The sequence below is a fragment of the Trachemys scripta genome, chromosome 4, assembly GCF_013100865.1.
Source record: "Trachemys scripta elegans isolate TJP31775 chromosome 4, CAS_Tse_1.0, whole genome shotgun sequence".
In the NCBI taxonomy this organism is placed as follows: Eukaryota; Metazoa; Chordata; order Testudines; family Emydidae; genus Trachemys; species Trachemys scripta.
The window spans coordinates 104,976,483-104,997,938 of NC_048301.1; the positions used below are offsets into that span (position 1 = coordinate 104,976,483).

General features: G+C 44.6%; 1 protein-coding gene across 8 annotated transcripts in view; it reads right to left on the minus strand.

Moving 5' to 3' along the window:
* The window catches only part of SLC22A18 (solute carrier family 22 member 18), a 123,980-nt gene that overhangs the window by 67,210 nt on the left and 35,314 nt on the right, over nucleotides 1-21,456 (minus strand). For all 8 annotated transcript variants that reach the window (XM_034770249.1, XM_034770247.1, XM_034770253.1 and 5 more), the window contains 3 exons: nucleotides 20,485-20,582; nucleotides 17,973-18,118; nucleotides 14,842-14,974 (listed from right to left, as the gene is read on the minus strand). In XM_034770249.1, the coding sequence (XP_034626140.1) occupies nucleotides 14,842-14,974; nucleotides 17,973-18,118; nucleotides 20,485-20,582 (377 nt within the window). The remainder of the gene's footprint in view (nucleotides 1-14,841; nucleotides 14,975-17,972; nucleotides 18,119-20,484; nucleotides 20,583-21,456) is intronic.

The following is a 21,456-nucleotide window of genomic DNA, read 5'->3' on the forward strand; positions in this document are numbered from 1 at the left end:
GCGTTGTGGAATGTATGTACAGATACTATGTAAGGAGTTAGTATATATCTCGAAAATATGTTTTAAAGTCTGGTGTTAAGGCAGAGTTGAAAAATTGGTTTCCTGTCAGACAAAAGATGTTTATTCCGTCTCCGTGGAGAGGTAAATTAAGCATTATAAACTAACACAATGGATACTATTTACATATGAAGTCAACAGAAATGTGAAATCAACAAGGAAGCAGCACACAGGAAAGTTAAGCCACAGCTGGTTAAGCCTGCCCCTGAGTACAGACAATGAACTTTGGGGATAGAAGTAGAAGGTAAAGAAGATACACCCCTTTTATCCTGCGCCTAGGAAATAAATGAGTGGTGCATTTACATTCATGAAAATCGGATCTCCGTTAACCTTGGTGACTATTTCTACAAAAGATGTTGGGTGAGATAAACTTCTTTAGATAGGAAATTATCCTGATATTTATGTTTACTCTCTAGAAAGTGTGTTATGATTTTGTTTTGTATGTAACCTGTTGTTTCCAATATTCTAACTCACTATCACTTGAATCTTTCATAATAAACTTATTTTTGTTTTCACCATAAATATATCTCCGTGCGATGGTGTCATGCAAAGTGCTGATTCTGGGTTGACTCATCTTGGTTGGTGTGTACCGAATTTCCTTGGGGGACAGCAAACCTGGTATTTGTGTGAGTGTTCAGTGGATAAGAGATTGCACACCACAGGGAATGCCTCAAAGCAGTGGTTTTCAAAACTGTTTAAGCTGTGTGTCCCATTCCAAATAATGTAGTCTACCATGTACCCCCATCTGAGATAGGGTCATAATACATCTATGATTAGACTGCCAAGTCTGACTAAATAAAGTGTGTTGTCTGCCATTACAGGATTTTTCTTGAATACCGCCGATGAGAACTCATGTACCTCAAGGGATACGCGTATCCCAGTTTAAAGACCACTACCTCAAAGGAACTTGGGTACTGGGATACAGCTATTGTTAGTCTGCAAGGCAAAGTCAGGGCTGGCAAAGCCCAGAGGAGAGTGCTTGGGAGGCTCGCAGGCGGGCGGTGTCAGGGCGCTGATACCCAGTTATGCACAAACAAGTCTTCCTCATGTGGGAGGGAGGGGGGATGAGAAGGAGACACAGTCCAGTGACCCGAGAACCATCACCAATGCAGACATTGACAGCGTGGGGAGGACATGAGTATAAAGCTACTGTATGTATCCAAAATGGAAAGACAGGTGAAGGATGGGTTCACAGAGAAGTGGGTTTTGCAGAGAGATGCAGAGGAGGGAGGGGATGCTTGCGGCACTGAAGTGGACGGCAATTCCAAATGTGGGAGAGGGATTGCCAGGGGGTAATGGTACCTTATGCAAAGTTGGGATTTGCTCCCTTCAGAATCACTCCATACCCATCCTTTCACCAAGCCACTGCCAGCAACTCAGGCAATCCCTTCTTTGTGCCAGTCCCTTCCATCTCAGGCAGGTGCATTTAAATTCCCAGTTGTGTCTAGAAGCCCGTATACTGGCAGAAGAGAATGAGAATAACCTCACTGCTATTCAAGCAAAGCCCTTGGATATGTGGCTTCTTAGGCAGCTGCCCCCTTAGACCAGGTTCTCAAATTTTTGGTATTGGCAAACCCTTTCATGCAACAAGCCTCTGAGTGCAACCCCGCCTTATGAATTACATTTAAAAAATATTTAACACTATTTTAAATGCAGGAGGCAAAGCGGGATTGGGAATGGAGCTGGGGAGGGGATCCCGAGCTGACAGCCCCGCCATGTGTGAGGCTGACAGCTCACAACCCCCACGTAATAATCTTGTGACCCACTGAGGGCGGGTCACGACCCCCAATTTGAGGACCCCTGTCTTAGACTATGCTAAACCCAAATCTACACAAGCCAGGAATCAAAATTTAACCTGAAACTGTACCCTATTCCATTGTGCCTTTTCCCACATTCATGAGATATCAGGTCGCTTGCAGTTTGAAGACCCTCTGCACAGTGGGGTAATGCTCAGTGATAAAACACCAGCCATTCCCGATACACTAGAGGACAGAGGGTAAGGAGTGATATCCTGCCCTTACTTTCATCAGCAGCATATGGAGGAGTGGTGAGATTTAATGTATAGTTCAAGAGCCTCCTTCCTAAGGCAGGGCAGGATCGCTCAAGGCAAGTCAGGGAGCGCTGGAAACAGAACAGTATGCTCCTGCGAGGGAGCATGGCACAGTAGGAGGTCTGCTAGCCAGCTGAGGGCCTCATCACACACCATACCTGGATCCCACTTCCTTGGGGCCATGATGTGCCTGAGACCACAGTAGCTGAGTTAGGTGGGATTCCTGTTTTGTTGCTATGTGAATGCACTGTGACTGGGGGAAGAGAGGAGACTTTCTAGATCTTCTTTCCCCCCAGTGCACTAGCTCAGCTTAGGGCAGGATTTGGCCACAGCAGGAGTGAGAGGTTTTGCAATACAAATGCTGCACTGAATTGGTCTCTCCTTACACCTCAAAGCACTTTTTTTTTTTTTCTCCTGTTGTTGTGGCATGTCATTATTCAGGTAAAAGACAAGGTTCAACAGGCACCACACGCTCTGGTGATCATGGAGACAAGCCATTCAGAAACCTCTTTGGCCCCCAACGGCAAAGAAAGTATTCACGGTCTGGATGTTTCACATACCTTTGGTATACACAGTTCTTAGAGGCTGTCTTGGTGTATTGGCCAACAAGAATTTTTCATAAGGGAATTGTGATGAAACAAAAACCTGCGCTGAGCCCTTCAAGCTGAATGCAGTTCTTACTAAGGGTCACACAGTTCTCATTTTCTTATCCAAATACTACTGTGGCTTTAGCCTTGGAACAGAAGTGGACTAAAAGGGAAGGAAGAATTGGATGGCAGCAGGGAGGCTAAAACCCAGGGCTCCAATGTTAAATGTTCAACAAGGAGCACTCCCAATTCAACTTCTCTCCTTCCCTCAGGCAGTAAATATTGTATTACGGTAGCATGTAGAACCCCCAACTGAGAACAAGGCCCCGTTTTTCTAGGCACTGCATACACGCACAGTAAAAGCCCGTCCCTGCACCAAAAAGTCCACAGTTAAAGACACAAAGGAAGTATTATTAGCCCCATTTACAGGTAGGGAACGGAAGCAGAGATTAAGTGACTTTCCCAAGGTCACACCGGAAGTTTGTGGCAGAGCTGGACCCTGATACAAGATCTCCCAAGTCCTAGTTCAGTGCCTGAGTCACAAGGCCATCCTTCCTCGCTGTTTTGCCTTAACAAAGAAACAGTATTTCCCCCTCCATTTGAGCCCTAGCAACACTGCCAGAGTTGCAGTCCAGTCATGAAGTTTTCCATTAGTGAGAAGGCCAGATGTAGCTCTAGTGAGTAATGAGTAGATACTGGGGAATATTGCACAGCCTGCATTAGGAGGGTTAAATAGTAATCTCTGATATTTGCATGCTATTCCCATCAACGTCAGACCAGAATCCAGCCAGGAGTATTTTGGTCTTTCCATACAATCCTCGGGAATTACATTTTTATTATTTCCAGGTTTCTAGCTCTTTCCATTGCAACAAGCCTTCACAACTGCTGCCTTATCGACATAGCTTTCAAGAAAACTATCTCCAGATAAATATCCGAGTGTGACCCATAACCTCCAAGAGATGCTACATTTTCAAAGCCTAGGTCTCGAGCTGCTTAAATATCATAATTACTCCGCAAAGGCAACCTACGAAACACACTGTCTGTTGGCTGCAGTCTAGGCACTAAAATAAGGTTGCTACACTCACCCTCCATCTGCTCACTTTCTGAATGCAAGCATGACACCTCCCCATTCTACAAAGCAGGACTTTCCTGTTCCGTGGCATAGACTGGAAAAGATTAAGGGTTTTCCTTTCCCTTCACTCCCTGGCACATTTCTCTCCATTTCCCAATCTTCCTTCCCCTGATACAATTACAATGCAGCACATTTACCCCAGACAGAGGTTAGGTCGAGGGTACACAGGTCCTTTAACTACACCGAGCGTGCGATGAAGTGATAAGGACTGCACTCACTGACAACTCAGCCTTTTACATTCCAGGGGTTGAGAGCCAGGCTGGGATCTCCCATGTTGCTGACTGGTATTGCACCATTTGAATGATTTCAAATAAACTTAGGTAGGTAACATATTGCTATTGGATTCGCAGATCTGGAAAGCATCTCAGTGCTAGTTTTCAAGAACACAAGGGATGGAAAAACTCAAACTTATCTATATTAGGACACCAGTCCAAACATACCCACACCCTGGTGTGTCCCATTTCTGAAGCCTGGGCTGCAGAAGAGAGCCAGCCACATAAGGAAACAGTTGGCCTGCTCTCTTCTTCTTGCCCGCTGAGTTTGGCTCCCACCAGACAGCAGATTCTTCTTAGCTAACATCACATCACCATGTTGTGCCCAAAAGAACTCGCACAATGTCTGGGTTCAGCTTGGCAGACCTGGGTCAGCCAGGTTGGTATTTCCACTCAAACCTGTTACCCAGACCAAGAGGGGCAGTGTGAACACAAGATGAGTTACCTGGGACTCCTGACCTCTAATCACAATGTGGACACTAGTTCCCTCTGTGGCCCTGGGCTGTTAAAAAACTCAGTTGACGACCTCTTTCCTCCCACCTGAGGTGAGCCTACACCAAACCCTGCCACTGAACTTTGGACAGAATGTGGGGGGTTGAAACCCAGAAACAACATCCAAATGTTGCAACTCCATCTCTGCTCTCTCTCCCTTGCCTACACCCGCTTAATTTTTCCTCCCCTCACCAGCTGTTGTCTCAAAATGGATTACCCGAGAGCATTTGATGCCTCTTTGGGGTGCAGTCTGAAAGACACGGTATGAAATAAAGCTGAACTGTATTGCACAGTATCAAAGACATAGATGGGACTGTAAAAAAAGACCAGAGTAGGATTGTTAAAGAAATAGGCATAGTGTTGCCATGATTGTGAGCTCTCTTCCTAGGAAAGGTGCTGTGGTTCTGCAGCCACTGCATCTGGGTTTTCCATTGCATGAACTGAAACAGCCACACCAAGGAGCTAGGTTTTAATGAATGAATGAAGCAGTCTCTTATCTTGCACTTAGCCTCATTCATGCTGGGTAGCTCCCTGGAAAGAGGAAACATTTATCTGAAATGCCAGAGTTATCAAACAGGGAGGGGCAGTTGTCGGCAGGTGTTGTGGACTACAGAGGAGAAGGCAGGAAATCCCCTCAGACTCAGTGCAGCCAGGCTAGCAACTCTAATGTATGGCCTGCTCTACACTAGGAAATTAGGTTGGTACAACTACGTAGCTCAGGGGATGAAAAATCCACACTCTAGAGTAACAGTTATACTGACCTAATCCTCAGTTTAGGCAGCAGTAGATCGACTTGAGGCCCTTCTCTGCCCATGACTACATTCTAAGCTGCTTTAATCAGACCCAAGTCTTGCCTCATGGTTATAGACGTTGATACTTTAAACCATTTCGGTGTACTTATTATTCCCATGCTAATTAGCAAAGGCTTCGAAAACAAGGACATTTACCGCCCCCTAAAGAAGCCAGCCCCCACGTCTCCCGCTCCTACCCCAAGAGGCCAGAGCTGACGCTACTCATGTTTTCTTTCCCCAAAAGGCTAGGACTAATGCTGCCCTCAAAGTCACATTGAGACCACAGCTTCTAAGATTCAAATCATCACCATGCAAAATGAACAGAGAAAGGCGTGCAAATTGCTTTAACCCTTAGGATCCTGGTTTGCCTTGACTGCCAGCCAAATAAATGCTGTGCAGGAGAGACCGCATGCATCTGCAGTCTCTGAAGAGTTAACTCCGCTCCAAAGGAGTCTCTATTTCAACTCCCATCATAGTTCCACTTGACAAACAGCCCATTATTCACTCCCCCTTTCCTGTGCAGTGGCAGGGAGCAGGAACTACCATGACAAGCCTGTGCTGAGATTCCAGTACAATACAATTTATTGGCAGACTGGACATCAGCCACAAGGAACTCACCCTCCACAGTTGCTTGACAAAGAACAAAGGAATGTTTGTGCCAGTTGTCACCAACGCAAGTTGCTCGGCTAATCAACATCATCATCCCAGGCTGAGAAATACCAGGGTTCCTATTGGAAGTGAGCAAGAGAGATTCCAGCCGCCAGAATGGTCACTATTGTCTAGAAATAGAGTGCAGACCCATGACCCTTTGCCATGTTCCAATTCTTGCTTCCATCTTCACCCCTTTAAACCACCCACAGACTTTCCATTCCTCCAGCACAAGCGAGAAGCAATGAGAAATTCCACAAAATTCCCCACTGGAACATTGTTCAGCTGGGTTATGGGAAAGAAATATGATTCTTTACTGCAGGCAAACAACCTCCTTCTTTCCCCCTTGAGGAAGAAGAAGAATAGCATGGCAAAAAAAAAAAAAAAAGCAAGCCAAAACCCCACTGCAATAACATTTAATAAGAGACGAAAGGGGCTTGGCCAGGAACATCCTGAATTCAACAGAATAATTGTTCCAAGACATTTAGGTCTAAAAAAAAGTCACTAAGATTAAGAAACCTCTCCCTCTCCGTAAAAAGCAGGCCAAGCCAGGGTCATGAAGCAAAGGTTTCATTATGATGTTAAAACAGAGACTGGTTAAAACAGAGACTGGTTGCCATGAATTACAGTCACAGAAGAAGGGATGAAGTCTATGTAATTGCACTACCCAGGCTCATCCTTCCACCTTTGGAAACCATTCCCGCCTCATTCCTTCATACTAACTTAGTAGCCCCATAAAACAAAAAATATTATGTTACTGAACCGCCCTGTTCCATCTAGGCGTTTGTATCCTGGCTTTACCCAGTTCTAATCCAGTTGGCAGATGAACAGAAGAAGACAGTAGCAAAAAACAATACACAAAAATGAAAACAATTCCGCGGAATGTAAAGCTCGACTGCTCATCGTAATTAAAGACCCTGGCCCAAACCCTCAGCTGGGGTAGATCTTCCTAGAGCCAATGAAGCTATGCTGATTTATACCAGCTGAGGGTCTGGCCTTCCCATGGCACTGTTTTAAAGACCACTGTCTTTTAGCTAAAGTTTGGTTTGGGTAACTACCTTCTAAAAGCAACCTCTGTCCTGTCCCATGTTTCCAGTGGACAGAACATCATTCAGTTCCTGTTGCAAACTGTTGTACCGCGTTGTTGGCTGCTACTAAATGGCAGCCACGCTTAACCTGTTTGTATATTGTTTGTATGCGGGTGGGTGGAAAGGGCTATGCTGTGGGGTGAGAATCCCCAGCAAAGGGATACAGTAGCACATCCCTTAAATGACAAGAAACCATCCAGAAGACACTGGAAAGCCACCACCAGTTCTAGCCATCACAGCTCCTTGGCTACAGCTTCATGCAGTTTAGGTGATAAGCAAACAAGTTTAGCATTTTGCAGAGGAGCAGAGACACGGCTTCTGACTCCAGTTTAGGACTGGGGGGGGGGTCGGGAAGCAGGACCCTGCATCAAGCTCCCTGTCAGGCTTTGAACAAGTCACTCAGTTTCTTTGTGCCTCCATTTCCCTATCTGCAAAATGGGGATAAAATATTTCCCTATCTTAGAGGGGTGTTGAGAGGACAAATTGATTAATGTTTGCAAAGTGCTTTGAGAAGCACAGACTGAAGTTGCTATAGGAGTATAAAGCATAATGGACTAGATCCTCAGCATTGATTACACTGGACCTACCCCAAATTATACCAGCTGAGGAATAGGGCCAATTATTTCCATCTTCCTCCCTAGCACACAAATATTTAACCACCAAAAATATGAATAATATTGTAAACAGCAAAAAGAGAACATTGGTGAGCTTTGAGGAGGGAAATGCAGAAAACTTGTTACATTCTTCTTCTGTGATATCACAACAAAGCACGTTCCTTAATGGCAAGGGGACTGTATTCATTTTTCTCTAAAAAATGAAAGCTTGTGAAAGCTTAAGTGATTATGCCAATAAAAATACAACTGGAGCCTTCTCTTACCAACATGGAATGTTAGGAGGACACAGTGTACTACAACTGTTTAGCATATGTCACAGCCTCACTGCCAGAGCAACGAATGAAGAGGTTCGGGGTATGGTTAGGAACCAATTGGTGGGATTTAATTGTACTGATGTATTTCCGTGGTGATTGATGGCTGTGTTGATTTGTAATGGGACATGGAGCCTTGCACCTCAAAGCTGATGGTTGAAATACGGCCGAGGTCTGTACTGATCTTTAGAAGGCTGTTTGGTGGTCTTAGTTCAGTTGCTACTGAAGAAGTGTTCACATTGCAAAATTCACCACCACAGTTAGCAGTTATTGTCTATCTCAGCTGCAGGGACAATGATTGAATTAGCATAGAGGCAGGACTACTCCCTCATCCTCAGAGCACAAATCGGGGTCAGGATTGAGGCACAGGGTGGGAAAGTTTATACTTCATGCTTATAGCCTGTGATGTAGCTAGCCTGTGAATAAATAAAAAGACAGTCTCTCCGCACATTCTCCGGCACTAAACCTGTTGTTTAAAAAATCAGACTATCATTCCTAGTGTCATGGACCATATGGCCTTGGATAAGGTTCTTGCTAGTATGTTCCCTCATAGATGCCGAGGAGCAGTCAGCTACCAAGAAAGACTTGTTAGCCAAAGCTGCCCTCCACAGGATAGAGGTGAAACAACAACTTAGAGATTTCCTTAAGAGCTGAAATCAAAGCGGAGTGATTTTACCAGAACTGGCTCCAGTTCACCTTTGCTAGTGTAAGGGCTTGTCTACACATGGAGTTATTCCTTATCAACTCCCTCTAGATTCATAGATTCTAAGGCCAGAAGGGACCACTGTGATCATCCAGTCTGATCTCCTGTATAACACGGAATTTAGGACTCCCCAAAAATAATTCCTGTTTGAACTACAGCATCTGTTTTAGAAAAACACCCAATCTTGATTTAAAAATTGCCAGTGATGGAGAATCCACTACAACCCTTACTAAATGGTTCCAATTGTTAATTACACTCGTGGTTACAAATGTATACCTTATTTCCAGTCTGAATTTGTCTCACTTCAACTTCCAGCCACTGGATCTTGTTAAACCTCAAACTCCTAGGCCGAAGGGCCCAATATCGAATATTTGTTCCCCACGTAGGTACTGAAGACTGTAATCAAGTCAACCCTTAACATTCTCTTAGTTAAGATACATAGAGATTGAGCACCTTGCATCTATCACTATAAAGCATGGTTTCCAATCCTTTAATCATTCTTGTGGCTCTTCTCGGAACCTTCTCCAATTTTTCAACATACTACTTAAACTGTGGATACCAGAACTGGATACAGTATTCAGCAACGATCACACCAGTGCCAAATATAGAGGTAAAATAACCCCTCCACTCCTACTCAAGAGTCCCTTGTTTATACATCCAAGGATCCCTTAGGCCTTTTGGCCACAGTGTTGCTCTGGGAGCACTCGTATACCTGAATAAGAGTGTCCACCCATGGAGTTAATCAGGGGAAGTCAATCAGATATAACCATGTGTAGATAAGTCCAAAGTTTTCAAAAAATAAGGGCCAAGGATTTTCTAAAGTGACTAGTGATTCTGAGTGACCAACATGAGACACATTTCAGAGGCCTGCTATTCAGACAGTGCTGGGCATCTGCCCTCTGCACATCAAGCCCCTTTAAAGTGTCTCAAGTTGGGCACCCAAGATCTGAAAAAAAGTTGATTTTTAAAGTCTTGCCCTGGAAGATTCAAATCTTCGAATTGTGAGCAAAATGAGCAGAGAAGACAGTCTAACTGAGGCAACACATGACAGTAAATAGTAGGGACAGGCATCACAGAATTTGCCTCTCAGAATCCAAAAGGGATGAGGAGTCTGAAGTCAGAGCAGAGAACCCTGGAAATCACCCCTTTCCCAGGGTACTGGCAAGAGAGCCTGAGTAGTCCAGCAATCTTTTGAAAACATTGGTGCCCTCTAGTGTGCATTACCGGCAAAACATCGTATGGCAAAGGTGTGTTCCAATCCCTTCCTTTTTAATGTATACCTCTTCTGTACTCTAGTAGCTGGTATATTATAATCAGGGCCGGCTTTAGGAAGTGCGGGGCCCGATTCGAACAGTTTCGACGGGGCCCCGGCAGGGAACACACAAAAAAAACATGCGGGGCTTGTACTCACCCAGCCGTGCTCCTAGTCTTTGGCAGTGGGTCCTTCACTCACTCCGGGTCTTCGGCGGCACTGAAGGACCCGCCGCCAAAGACCCAGAGTGCCTCCAGGTGAGTAAAAATTAAAAAGGTGCCTCTAGCCAGGGAAGGGATTCTCTGCCACTTGCCCCCCAATCTGGGCAGCCCTGCCACTGGACGCGGGGCCCTCTTAGGCGCGGGGCCCGATTCGGGGGAATTGGTGGAATTGACCTAAAGCCGGCCCTGATTATAATATATGGAGATATACCTATCTCATAGAACTGGAAGGGACCTTGAAAAGTCATCAAGTGCAGCCCCCTGGCTTCACTAGCAGGACCAAGTATTGATTTTGCCCCAAATTCTTAAGTGGCTCCTTCAAGAATTGAACTCAGAACCCCAGGTTTAGCAAGCCAATGCTCAAACCACTGAGCTATCCCTCCCCATGTTGTTAGAGGACATTTTCAAACCAGTGGCTGATAGTGCTGAATGAAAAGCATCATAGATCTGAAAACTTCTTTGACACAGAGACAAAATGTGGCATGAAAGCACAAGATGGAAAGGTGATTTTATAGTAAGTGCTGGGAGCCACAGAGGTATCTAGTTAAACAAGTCTAGCAATGCTCCCCCACACACACTTGCAGTGACATGAAAACGATGGGCTGAGAGATACCCTAAGGAAAATGAAAAACCCACAATCTTGCCAATTTCCCCTAAAGGAAGGTTCCATCCAAATTTGACGTTCTGTTTATATAAGTGCACATGACCTATAATCATGATTAAAGCAGAGAATCTATGACAATTTTTGCTTTTTGGAAATTAATGCTTGTGAAAAGACAAAATGACCACACTGAGTGAGAAAATCCACTTATGAGCATGCAAAAGTATCGCATATACATATCCAGTGACAACTATTTGCCCTTTCAAATCCAGACAACCCCTGAATTAGAGGTTTTCCCAATTTTCATTTAATTGAACTGTATAACTGCTGAACAATGGATCATCCTAAATCACAGCTTCAAATATGTAGCACTGAATTATAGGCAAAGATCACAAAGAATTAAGATAAATCCTTTCAGGGTTGAAGTTGTGAGGATGCAACAGCCACAACTGAGGTTCTTTTCAAAGCCACTTAACATAAGAACAGCTGTACTGGGTAAGACCCTCCATCTAGCCCAGTATCCTCTCTTCTGACAGTGGCTAACATCAGATGCTTCAGAGTGAACGAACAGAACAGGGCAATTACTGAGTGATCCATCCCCTGTTGTCCAGTCCAAGTATCTGGCAGTCAGAGGCTTAGGCACATTCAGCACATGGGGTTGTATCCCTGACCATCTTGGCTAATACCCACTGATGGACCTATTCGCCATGAACTTATCCAATTCTTTTTTGATCACAGTTATAATTTTGGCCTTCACAACATCCTCTAGCAATGAGTTCCACAGATTGACTGTGCCATTTAAATGAAATGAATGCTACCAATATGTAGATACAGAACAGAGATTTTAGCAGCACTTTCACTGCACTGTAGAATATCAAACATGATGTTTTCTACTGCTTTGTCATCCTACATATATTGTCAAGGCCCAAAGTAATTCATGCAGACAAATGGAAGCATAACACAAACCAAAGGTCGACAAAAATAGGATTTTCAATACCAGAACTAGTCATGTAGAGTGTCCAGTCTTTGACACTGGGAAGCATATTAGAGTGCACATTGTTTTGCAGTGCTATATTACCGGGAAAAGTTTTTCCTGGCTTCAGATGTTGATTATTAAGGGCCAGATCCAATGCCTATTGAAATCAGTGGCCATCTTTCCACTAGCTTCAGTGAGAATTTAATCAGCCCCTCAGTGCCCTGAACAATAGGGATTGTAGCTCTTGTAGTAGATTTAGTGTAGCTGTAGATATGGCTTTTATTCAAATCAATGTCAAACTTTTTGTGCATCTTTCTAAGCTATTTGCCTCAGTAATAGCCTGAAGAATCACAAAGTTCATGAAAATGGAATTTTTAATTAAACTGCTTAAATGTTTTGGGGGGAGGGACAGCTCAGTGGTTTGAGCATTGGCCTGCTAAACCCAGGGTTGTGAGCTCAATCCTTGAGGGGGCCATTTAGGGAACTGGGGTAAAAATTTGTCTTGGGAGTGGTCCTGCTTTGAGCAGCAAGTTGGACTAGATGACCTCCTGAGGTCCCTTCCAACACTGATATTCTATGAATATTAAATATTCATCCAGATAAAACCAAACAATATGAATGGCAATAATAACTGTCACGTATGGAACCCAAATACTACATCACAAGAAGAATGACTGCAGGTCAACAGTGGCATCAAGTGGACGAAGACTTATTTGCAATTTTGATTTCTTCTAGTAGTGAGAATTTTCAACTACTGTTAACTCTTTCGACACAAAATATTTAAGAATACATGTGGAAGAATCATGGGAATGTGCGTCATTCTGCCTCCTGAGAGAAAGATGAGTCGAGGTTCGCCTCTCACCTCCCTAATGTTATCAGACTAGAGCAGTCTGTTCTGTGGAAAAGATCAAGAAGTTGATTCTTACCTGGGGAATGAACTCATACCACTGGTGCACAGCAAATTTGCTCCAGTGAAAGAGAGGGAGAAGGGAGGCCTGCCTGTCAACTTCTTTTAACAAAGCATGCTGCAAAGGGTAAGAGTCTGAGGCCTTATAAATGCAGGCCTTTTTCTTTTTGTGACTGTGGAGGAGGACAATGCTGAGGGAAAACGGTGCTGGCTGCTATACTGGGAGGATAATGCAAGTAGGGGTCCAGAAGGATTTTCCCACTTGGAAGCCTAACTAACTATCTTAGGTACTTATATGGCTCCCATTATCATAGCATTTGAGTACCTCACAATCATTGGTGTATTTATCCTCACAACACCCCTGTGAAACAGGGAAGGGACTATGAACCCCATTTTACAGATGCAGGAACTGAGGCCCGGAGAGACTAAGGCCCAGATCTTCAAACATATTTAGGTGTTTAATTCCCAAGGACATACAGGGGTCTATTACAGGAGTGAGTGGGTGAGGTTCTGTGGCCTGCAATGTGCAGGTGGTCAGACTAGATGATCATGATGGTCCCAACTGAATTGAGACTATCACACTTGTTAAAAAAAAAAAAAGAAAAATCAAGGTTTTCTATAGCAGCAAGTGCAGACACGCTTTTAAAGATGCCTAGTAGGTTTACCCAAAGCTCTAGAACAGGGGCGGGCAAACTTTTTGGCCTGAGGGCCACATCGGGTTTCCGAAATTGTATGGAGGGCCATTTAGGGGAGGCTGTGCCTGTCCCCTAATGGATCCCCAAGACCCCTGCCACATCAACCCCTCCCTGTCCCCTAACCACATCCGGACCCTCTTCCCCTGACTGCCCCCCGCCGCCCCATCCAACTCCTCCTCTCATTCCTGACTGCCCCCCCGGGACACTTGCCCCCAATCCTTTGACCGCTCTGACTCCTATCCACACCCCCACCCCCTGACCACCACCCCGAACTCCCCTGCTCCCTGCCCCCTTACCGCGCTGCCTGGAGCACCGGTGGCTGGCGGCACTACAGCCGCACTGCCCAGAGCACCAGGACAGGCAGCCGCGCCGTCCGGTGGGAGCCAGCCATGCCACCGCGCAGCACAGAGCACCAGGTCAAGCTGCAGCTCTGCAGCTGCGCTGCCTGGCAAGAGCTAGCAGCCCCGCAGCCCAGAGCATTGCACCACCTACCTGTGCTCTAGAAGGAGCCCTGGGAATGATCACACTTGACAAGTGTGGGTTACACTCTCACTCAGCCTTGTTTTGGAGGGGGGAGACTGCCTCATTTGTCGTACTCCCACTCTCCAGGCCCCCTTAAGCTCTGCTCTCCTCCCTAAAGTCCCACATTACATTAAGTGTCCCTCTAAGAATGTTGTGATTTGTGAGCCTCACCCTGCTTGAGATTTAAAGCTATAACAACACTGTTTTTAAATAGCACTTAATACACTGGTAAAGTTGCTCCACAACGCGCACAGCCCTCAATGCTTAGGGAGTTATGGGGACAAGCCTAGAGCCTGGACTTGGATTGCTTGTAGCTTTTAACTAACTTTTTAATAATTGCTGTTTTTAAAGCAACTGAGACATGGATATTAGCCCAGCTTGCAGAAATGGAGATTTACAACTAGGCTTATTTAAAACAAGCAATAGTGACACACAGTGGCACAGATGACAAAGTGATTGATCCTTGGCCCTTAATAATATACCTTTGTGCCTTCATGGCTGCACAAAGGGGCTGAGTATTTCCCCAGCACTAGATTATCCTGGAGTGGTGTAGAGCTGCCAACCCTTCCTGACCCTTGGTACAGGGACCATCAGGGCCAGGGCCGTTGGGCATGGAAGGCATTCCAGGGCAGGGAAGCGGCAGATTTGGAGTGCACTGCCTTCTGCTGATCCCTGTGAAATGGCCCATACGGAACCATTCTAGCCAGTGCAAGTTAGAGCAGCCACAGGGTTTCTCTAACTTGTGCCAGGGGCTGATTTGGCCCCAGGATCAGGCAGCGGTAGCTGAAAATTGCACCCAAAGAATAAGGAAAGAATTGTATGTTTTTACATTATCAAATGAGGGGAGAACAAAATACTCCTCAGCAGCTGAATCAATTGTTATAACGGCAAGACAGAAGTGAAAAACAACTCAACCACTCACCCAAATTTTGTGCTGAGTGTCCCACCCAGGGATGATCCAATGATTACTCCTACTCCAAAGCAAAGTCCAAGCTTCCCTAATGCATCTGCACGCTCAGCAGGAGTAGTCAGATCTGTAATGACCATCTGAGCACCTACACAGATATTTGAAGAAACTTGATAAGAAACATTGAACTAAAAGAAACGTACTCTGGTGTCTGAATGATAAATCTATTCCTGGAGGTGACCATGCACAAATGCAAATGACAGAGCTCTTCCAGAGGTCAGGCCTTGTAACACTGAGCCAGAGCCTCATGCAATGCCTCACTGAATGGGAACTGACCCCAGGACCTCTATCTAAAAGCACAAACTTCTACTATTTGCGCTAAAGGTCTGAGGGCCAGATCAACAAAGAGACTTAGGATATGTTACAAACCTGCAGCTAGCCCATACCGGCTGACTTGGGCTCACGGGCTGTTTAATTGCAGTGTAAAAGTTCTGGCTCAGAGCCCGAGCTTTCGGATCTTCCCACATCGCAGGGTCCTAGAGCCCAGGCTCCAGCCTGAACCCGGACATCTACCCTGCAATTAAATAGCCCCACAGTCCGAGTCAGCTGGCATGGGCCAGCTGTGGGTTTTTAATTGCAGTGTAGCCAAACCCTTAAGCTCTTAAGACCCTTTGTGGGTTCAGCCCAGAGTCCAGTAGTCAGGAGAAGGAAAAGACTCAGAACCTCTTATGTGGACCAACTGTTAATGGGGTGAAGACCTCTCTTAGTTTAAACCAGCTGTGTGTAATCTACATTAACACGGTGTGGGTCTTCGTTACCCCCACTAGCGATACTCCATCAGCAAGACAGATTTACACCAGCTGAGCATCTAGCCTGATGGTTTTTACTGGCTGCAAACAACTGGAGCAAAACAGAATGGAATGGTGCGAATGAAAGCCATTGTAATGCAGCTTGCCAGGTCTGAGGTACTCACTAATGCTGATGTGCAATTTGCTAGGCCATGTGTGGCTGCGTGTTGCTAAAAAGTTATTCTGGGACAGTTCTTACTTGAGTGAATGCAGCTGAGAAATCTGAAATAGCTGCATTGCAGTGAAGGACATGTGCTGTGCAGTTTATTTTATTGATACAGTTTATTCCATTGGAATGAATTCTGATCTGCTAAAGAGACACGGCTCTTAACTCTGTAATAAAATCAGGGCATGGAAAAACCCACTCGCCCACTGCAAGTTGCAATGAGTGGGGCCAGGGAGCTTTTGACCTCCTGTCTGGGTAGAGGGGGAGGAAATGAACAAAGCTGCTCAAGTGCTGCTGTTCCTTTAACAGGAAGACTGGGAGGGAGCAGAGACACTGCTCCTTAAAAATTATAAGGGGGAGAATCTAAAAGGATAGGGCCCAGGTGGATGAAAATGCTGGGAAGCTAGACAGCTTTATGCACATTCGGGAAAGCAGTGGAAATGGTGGCTGCACAAGGAGAGGTGCCCTGTAAAGGCATTCATTGATGGGGGTGAATTGGTTTATTGGGGGGAATGAAGATCCATGGCTTTGGGGGGCATAGTAAAGTAGCTTAGTGCTCAAGCAAGTGGCTATCAGTGAAACTTTTCAAGACCAAGTAAAAATAATAAATGACACTTTGTACTTATATAGCGCCTTTCATATGAGGGCCTCACAGACATGAACAAATTAAGCTTCACAACACCATGGTGTGGTGTGGTGTGGTGAGGCCAGGAGGTCAGCATTGTCATTTGCCATTTTACAAACGGGAAAACTGAAGCACAGAGAGACTAAGCTGCGATGCTGTGTATACGAAAGATGACCATTTGTATCATTGTTGTTACCATGGTTATACAATTGCAACAAATCTTGCACAAAGTATGGGGTTAAGGAAAAAGTTATGATTTGCTAAGTACGATTATCCTGTTTATATGCATGTATCATCCTTGTATCTAGAGTTATGACTATTGGCTATGTAGTTGTATCTCCAACATGTGTGTTGTTCCTGGGTGACACCCTCCAAATAGATTTGCATCAGGACTAGACACCTATGCGTTGATGGCCCATTAAAGACACTCAGCTCACAAGGGGCCATTGAAGAAATTCATCTCACCCAGTAAGCCTTTCCAGTGGATGCCTAAGAAAGAATATGGGCAATGGCTGCCCCTGTGAGTCAGCAAAGCATGTAAGGACATGTGACCCTGAACTCCATCTTGGGCCAGTAACTTTCTATGAACCTGGGCTGTGGGCTTTGTTTGGGACAGTACATTTCCATGCACATGGCAAAGGATATAAAAGACCTCTGAGAGGCCTCCATTTTGCCTCTTTCCTGCTCTGATTCTCTGGACCGTGGATTTACAACTGAAAGGAGCATCTTGAACTATGGTCTGAGGACCTTCCAATCTTTTGGACGTTACCAGAGAGAATTTACAAACCAGCAGCCTATTTCATCACTGCTACAAACCTGATATAAGGACTTTGCAATCATTTGTATGTATGTGATCTCTTAAGCATTTATAACTCTTCTTTTATGAATAAATCTTTAGTATGTGATATTTGGGTAAGATCTGAGATTCAGAATGACCTGGGGATATGTGTCTGATCCTTTGGGATGAGTAAGAACCTCACACATGGTGAAATTGGTTTTCGATAACCTCTCACTATATTAGGCTGGGTTGTCTGGATGAAAGCCAAGGGCTAGAATGCCTAAAGAGGACTGTGTTTGGCTTCTGGTTAACCAGTGTGGTACTGCAGAAGCTCTTTTGTTACTGGCTTGGTGAATCTAATTATAGAATAAACCACCACTTGTGGGGATTGTCTGCCCTATTTCTTGCAGTCTGACCTGAGTGTGGCATTCTCAGTGTAGTCTATTCCAGGCACCCAGGCACATAAGTGACTTGCTGTAGCTCACACAGCAAATCAGTGGCAGAGCTGGGAACAGAATTTAGTTGTCCTGCATCCCAACCACCTCCTCTAACCATTAAAAACGGTGCCTCATGTCCTTAAAACCCAACTACTCAGAGACCGATTCTGCAACCCTCATTAGTTCTACCAACTTTAACCTACTCGTGTGAGGAAGAATTGCAGGGTCAGGCCCTACAAATGGATTGGAAAATAGTGAGCCCAGTATTTGGGTCATCTTATCATGACATTACCTGGTAGCCCATGCATAAACACGGATGGAATTCTGGACATGAAGAGAAGTGGGACGCTGGTGGAGATGGACAGTAGCAGAAAGAAGGCAGATCCAGAGAGATATGAAAGAGTTAATGCAGCTCGGGTGCCAAACTGGTCAGCAAACCTAGCATATAAATTACGCAGCATTTTAGAAATTGAACTGTTTTAGCAATTGTAAATACAATACATCCAGGCTGGCAATGCTATGCTGTCATCCCACCCCACAACATTGATCAGATTTTTCACTTTTGAAAACCTGGACCCAATTGTGGGTGCTGTGCACTTGAAAATGTGGCCCTGTGAGAACTCTGAAGCTTTGTCTGGATTAGGATTTAGCATTGTGGTGTTACACCCTTCCAGCTAACATAGTGCCTAATGCATTCGAAAATTCTGTGCTAGCATTTTCAGATATGTTGGTTAAAATGTTTTAAATCTAACCACACACCTTTAAATCCTGGTCTAGACAAAGCCCGAGAGTGTTGTAGAAAAAGGTATTGGTGACTAGACATAAGGCACTGCTAGGCTGTTTAAAGGGTTCTATTAATCTTCATTTTGTTTGGGTTTTCTACTATGGTTATCAACAATTGTGATGTGGCATAAAAATTAGTTATATTAAACTAAGGAAGCAGAGAATAGAGTAAGGGTTGGCCTAAAAAAAAGACATCAATTTCACTAAGGGATAATTTTAAACTGATTTACATTAAACCAGTGCAACTTGTGTGTGTAGACAAGCCCTCAGTAAATTTGGGCTTTTGCTGTTTGTAATCCCAGGAGACCAGTTCATGACATGATCTGGAGGTTTTTTTAAGAAAAAAATCTAGCAGTTTCAGTGCTTGCAACTTCACGTTAGTTTTAAGCAAAGTCATCCAGATACAAGGAAAATTGACTCATTCTCATACTCTGAGGTCCACAAAAATGCAGTTAGTGGATTTGTTGTGAATCTCTATTTCCTCATTTTTGCATTTAAACTAAGATATGGCATTCCCCTTTATATATCTACTTCCACATTGGGACAAACAGTTCTCACAGTACCACCCTGGGGGAAGTTTCAATCTCAGATTTGCACAGCAAATTTTGCTTTCAGCACAGCTACTTTGATTTACACCAGTTAAGGATCTAATCCTAATTAGACTCCTGTATTCTGTTCCCCTCATCCCTGCATGCATCTCCCATTGCCATCAGTAGGTATTCCACCCACAGAGAAAGAACAGAGCTTCAGAAGTAAGACACACTTCTCACAGATCCAGATCAGAATTATTTTCCTCCAGCTTTATATATTTATAGAAAAAAAAATCACTTGAATTATGCCACTAACACCTCCTCAGATTTGTAGACAAGAAGGAATTCATTTCTGGGCTGTACTGGTAGGGAAACTGACTATTATTATTAATAATAATTATTTCTATCCTGTTAGCCCTACTGTGCTAATCAAAAGATAGTCCCTGCCCTGGAGAGCTGGCACTGCAAACAGGAGAGGTGCCAGGGTTTTTGCAGTGTGAAGGACCCGCCGCCGAAGCACCCCGAAGACCCGGAGTGGAAGGCCCCCCGCCGCCCCCAAAATCCTGCCACCCTAGGCGACCGCCTAGGGTCGCCTAGTGGAAGCGCCGGCCCTGACTGCGAACAGATGCACAGAAAAGCAACCTTCCCAGGGTCACTGAACACACCAGTGGCAGAGACAGGAATGTAACCCAAGTCTCCTGCATCCCAGTCCAGTCCAGTGCCCTACCCACTGGACTACTCTGCCTCTCCTTTTGTGCATCTCTGAACAGGGATAATCTATTATCTATCTCCATCTCTATTAGGTTTTTCAAGGCCATCTCCTTTTCTATTTGGAGCAGGAGTATGTATCCCATATCAGCAATTTCCTGCAACTGCTCAGAGGCAGAAACACAGGGAGATCCTCAAGTCTTTCCCCCGCCTTCCTTTTGCTAGGGCTGTTTGAACTGTAAATATAGAATCCTTCTGATTCTAATCGCAGTGACACCAGTGCAAGTCAGGAGCAAATGGTGAGATAGTGCAATGCCTGTGTAAATAAGATCCGAATCAGGCACAGAAATTCTATGATTTCCACTAGAACTATTTCTTAATAGCACTGGTTAATAACAAAAAACAAAACAAAACAAAAAGCCAAGTTACACTCATCTTCTGGGTTTCCTAGTCCTGCTCATGTTCATAAAGTTACTCCTTTGCTTGATTTGCAGGATTAAGGCATTAGATTACAAGCTCTGCAGGGTCTAAATGTTTTGGCTAAGCACACTGTCTGGATCCAAATAATCAAATTTAGAGAAATAACTAATACAAAAGCCATTTATTTGTAACAATATTTTTAATTAATATTTATTTCTCTGTAGCCTGTTTAGCAAATCCAGATGGCTTCTTAAAATATTTCCCAAGATTCAGAACTAGGAATAAAGTAGATTTATTAAAAAAAAAAAAATAACTCTGATCTTCCACGGGAATGGGAGGTTCACAAGAATGGTTCTTATTTACCTTCCAAAAATAGGACCTCCCAGAAGTTGTAGAACGCCAAAGGTTGTCTGGAGGTAGCCAAATTCAACTGAATCCAATCCCAGACTCTTCGCCAAGTACTAAATACAGTGGAGAAAAAGTGAAGTATGTTACATTTCTGAATGTTAAAGAGCTTAATAAGTACAGGACTACTATAGTAATAAGTGATCATGTGCTTCCCTGCAAAATAAAGCAACAATACTTGCCCATAGAGATAATATAACATGAGGAATATAAAGGCTATTTGATAAAAATCAAAAGTCTCTGGCCCAGATCATCAGCCAGCGTACATCACCAATTTATATCAGCTATGGACCTAGCTCTCTATTTTTACACTATTGCATGCAGTGTTGTTGTAACTGTGTCGGTCCCAGGATATTAGAGAGATAAGGTGGGTGAGGTGAGATCTTTATTGGACCAACTTCTGTTGGGGAGAGAGAGAAGCTTTCGAGCTACACAGAGCTCTTCGGGTCTGGGAAAGGTATTCAGGGCATGGCTACACTTGCGAGGTAGAGTGCTTTAAAGCAGCCCCAGGCACCCTAACTCCCGACCCGTCCACACTGGCAAGGCACTTAGAGCGCCTGGACTCTGCAGCTGGAGTGCTCCTGGTACTCCACCTTCACGAGAAGCAGAACGCTTGTTGCGCCTCGGCTGAAATGCCCCAGCGTCAGTGCGAACAAGGTGTTGCATTACTGTGCTTTGATCAGCCTCCGGAAACATCCCATAATCCCCTTAAGTCAAGTGGCCACTCTTGTCATTGTTTTGGAATCGGCCATAGGAATGCGGCTATCCCCTTTCAAAGCTCCGTTTCTGACAGCCAGCATGCTTATTTGCTCCGGGACAAAGCAAGCCATTAATGTGGAATATTGCTTGCTGTGAGTGTGTGAGAGAGAGGCGGGGGGGGGGGGGCTGAACTTACAAGACAGTATGCTGACACACTCAGCACCCCAAAAA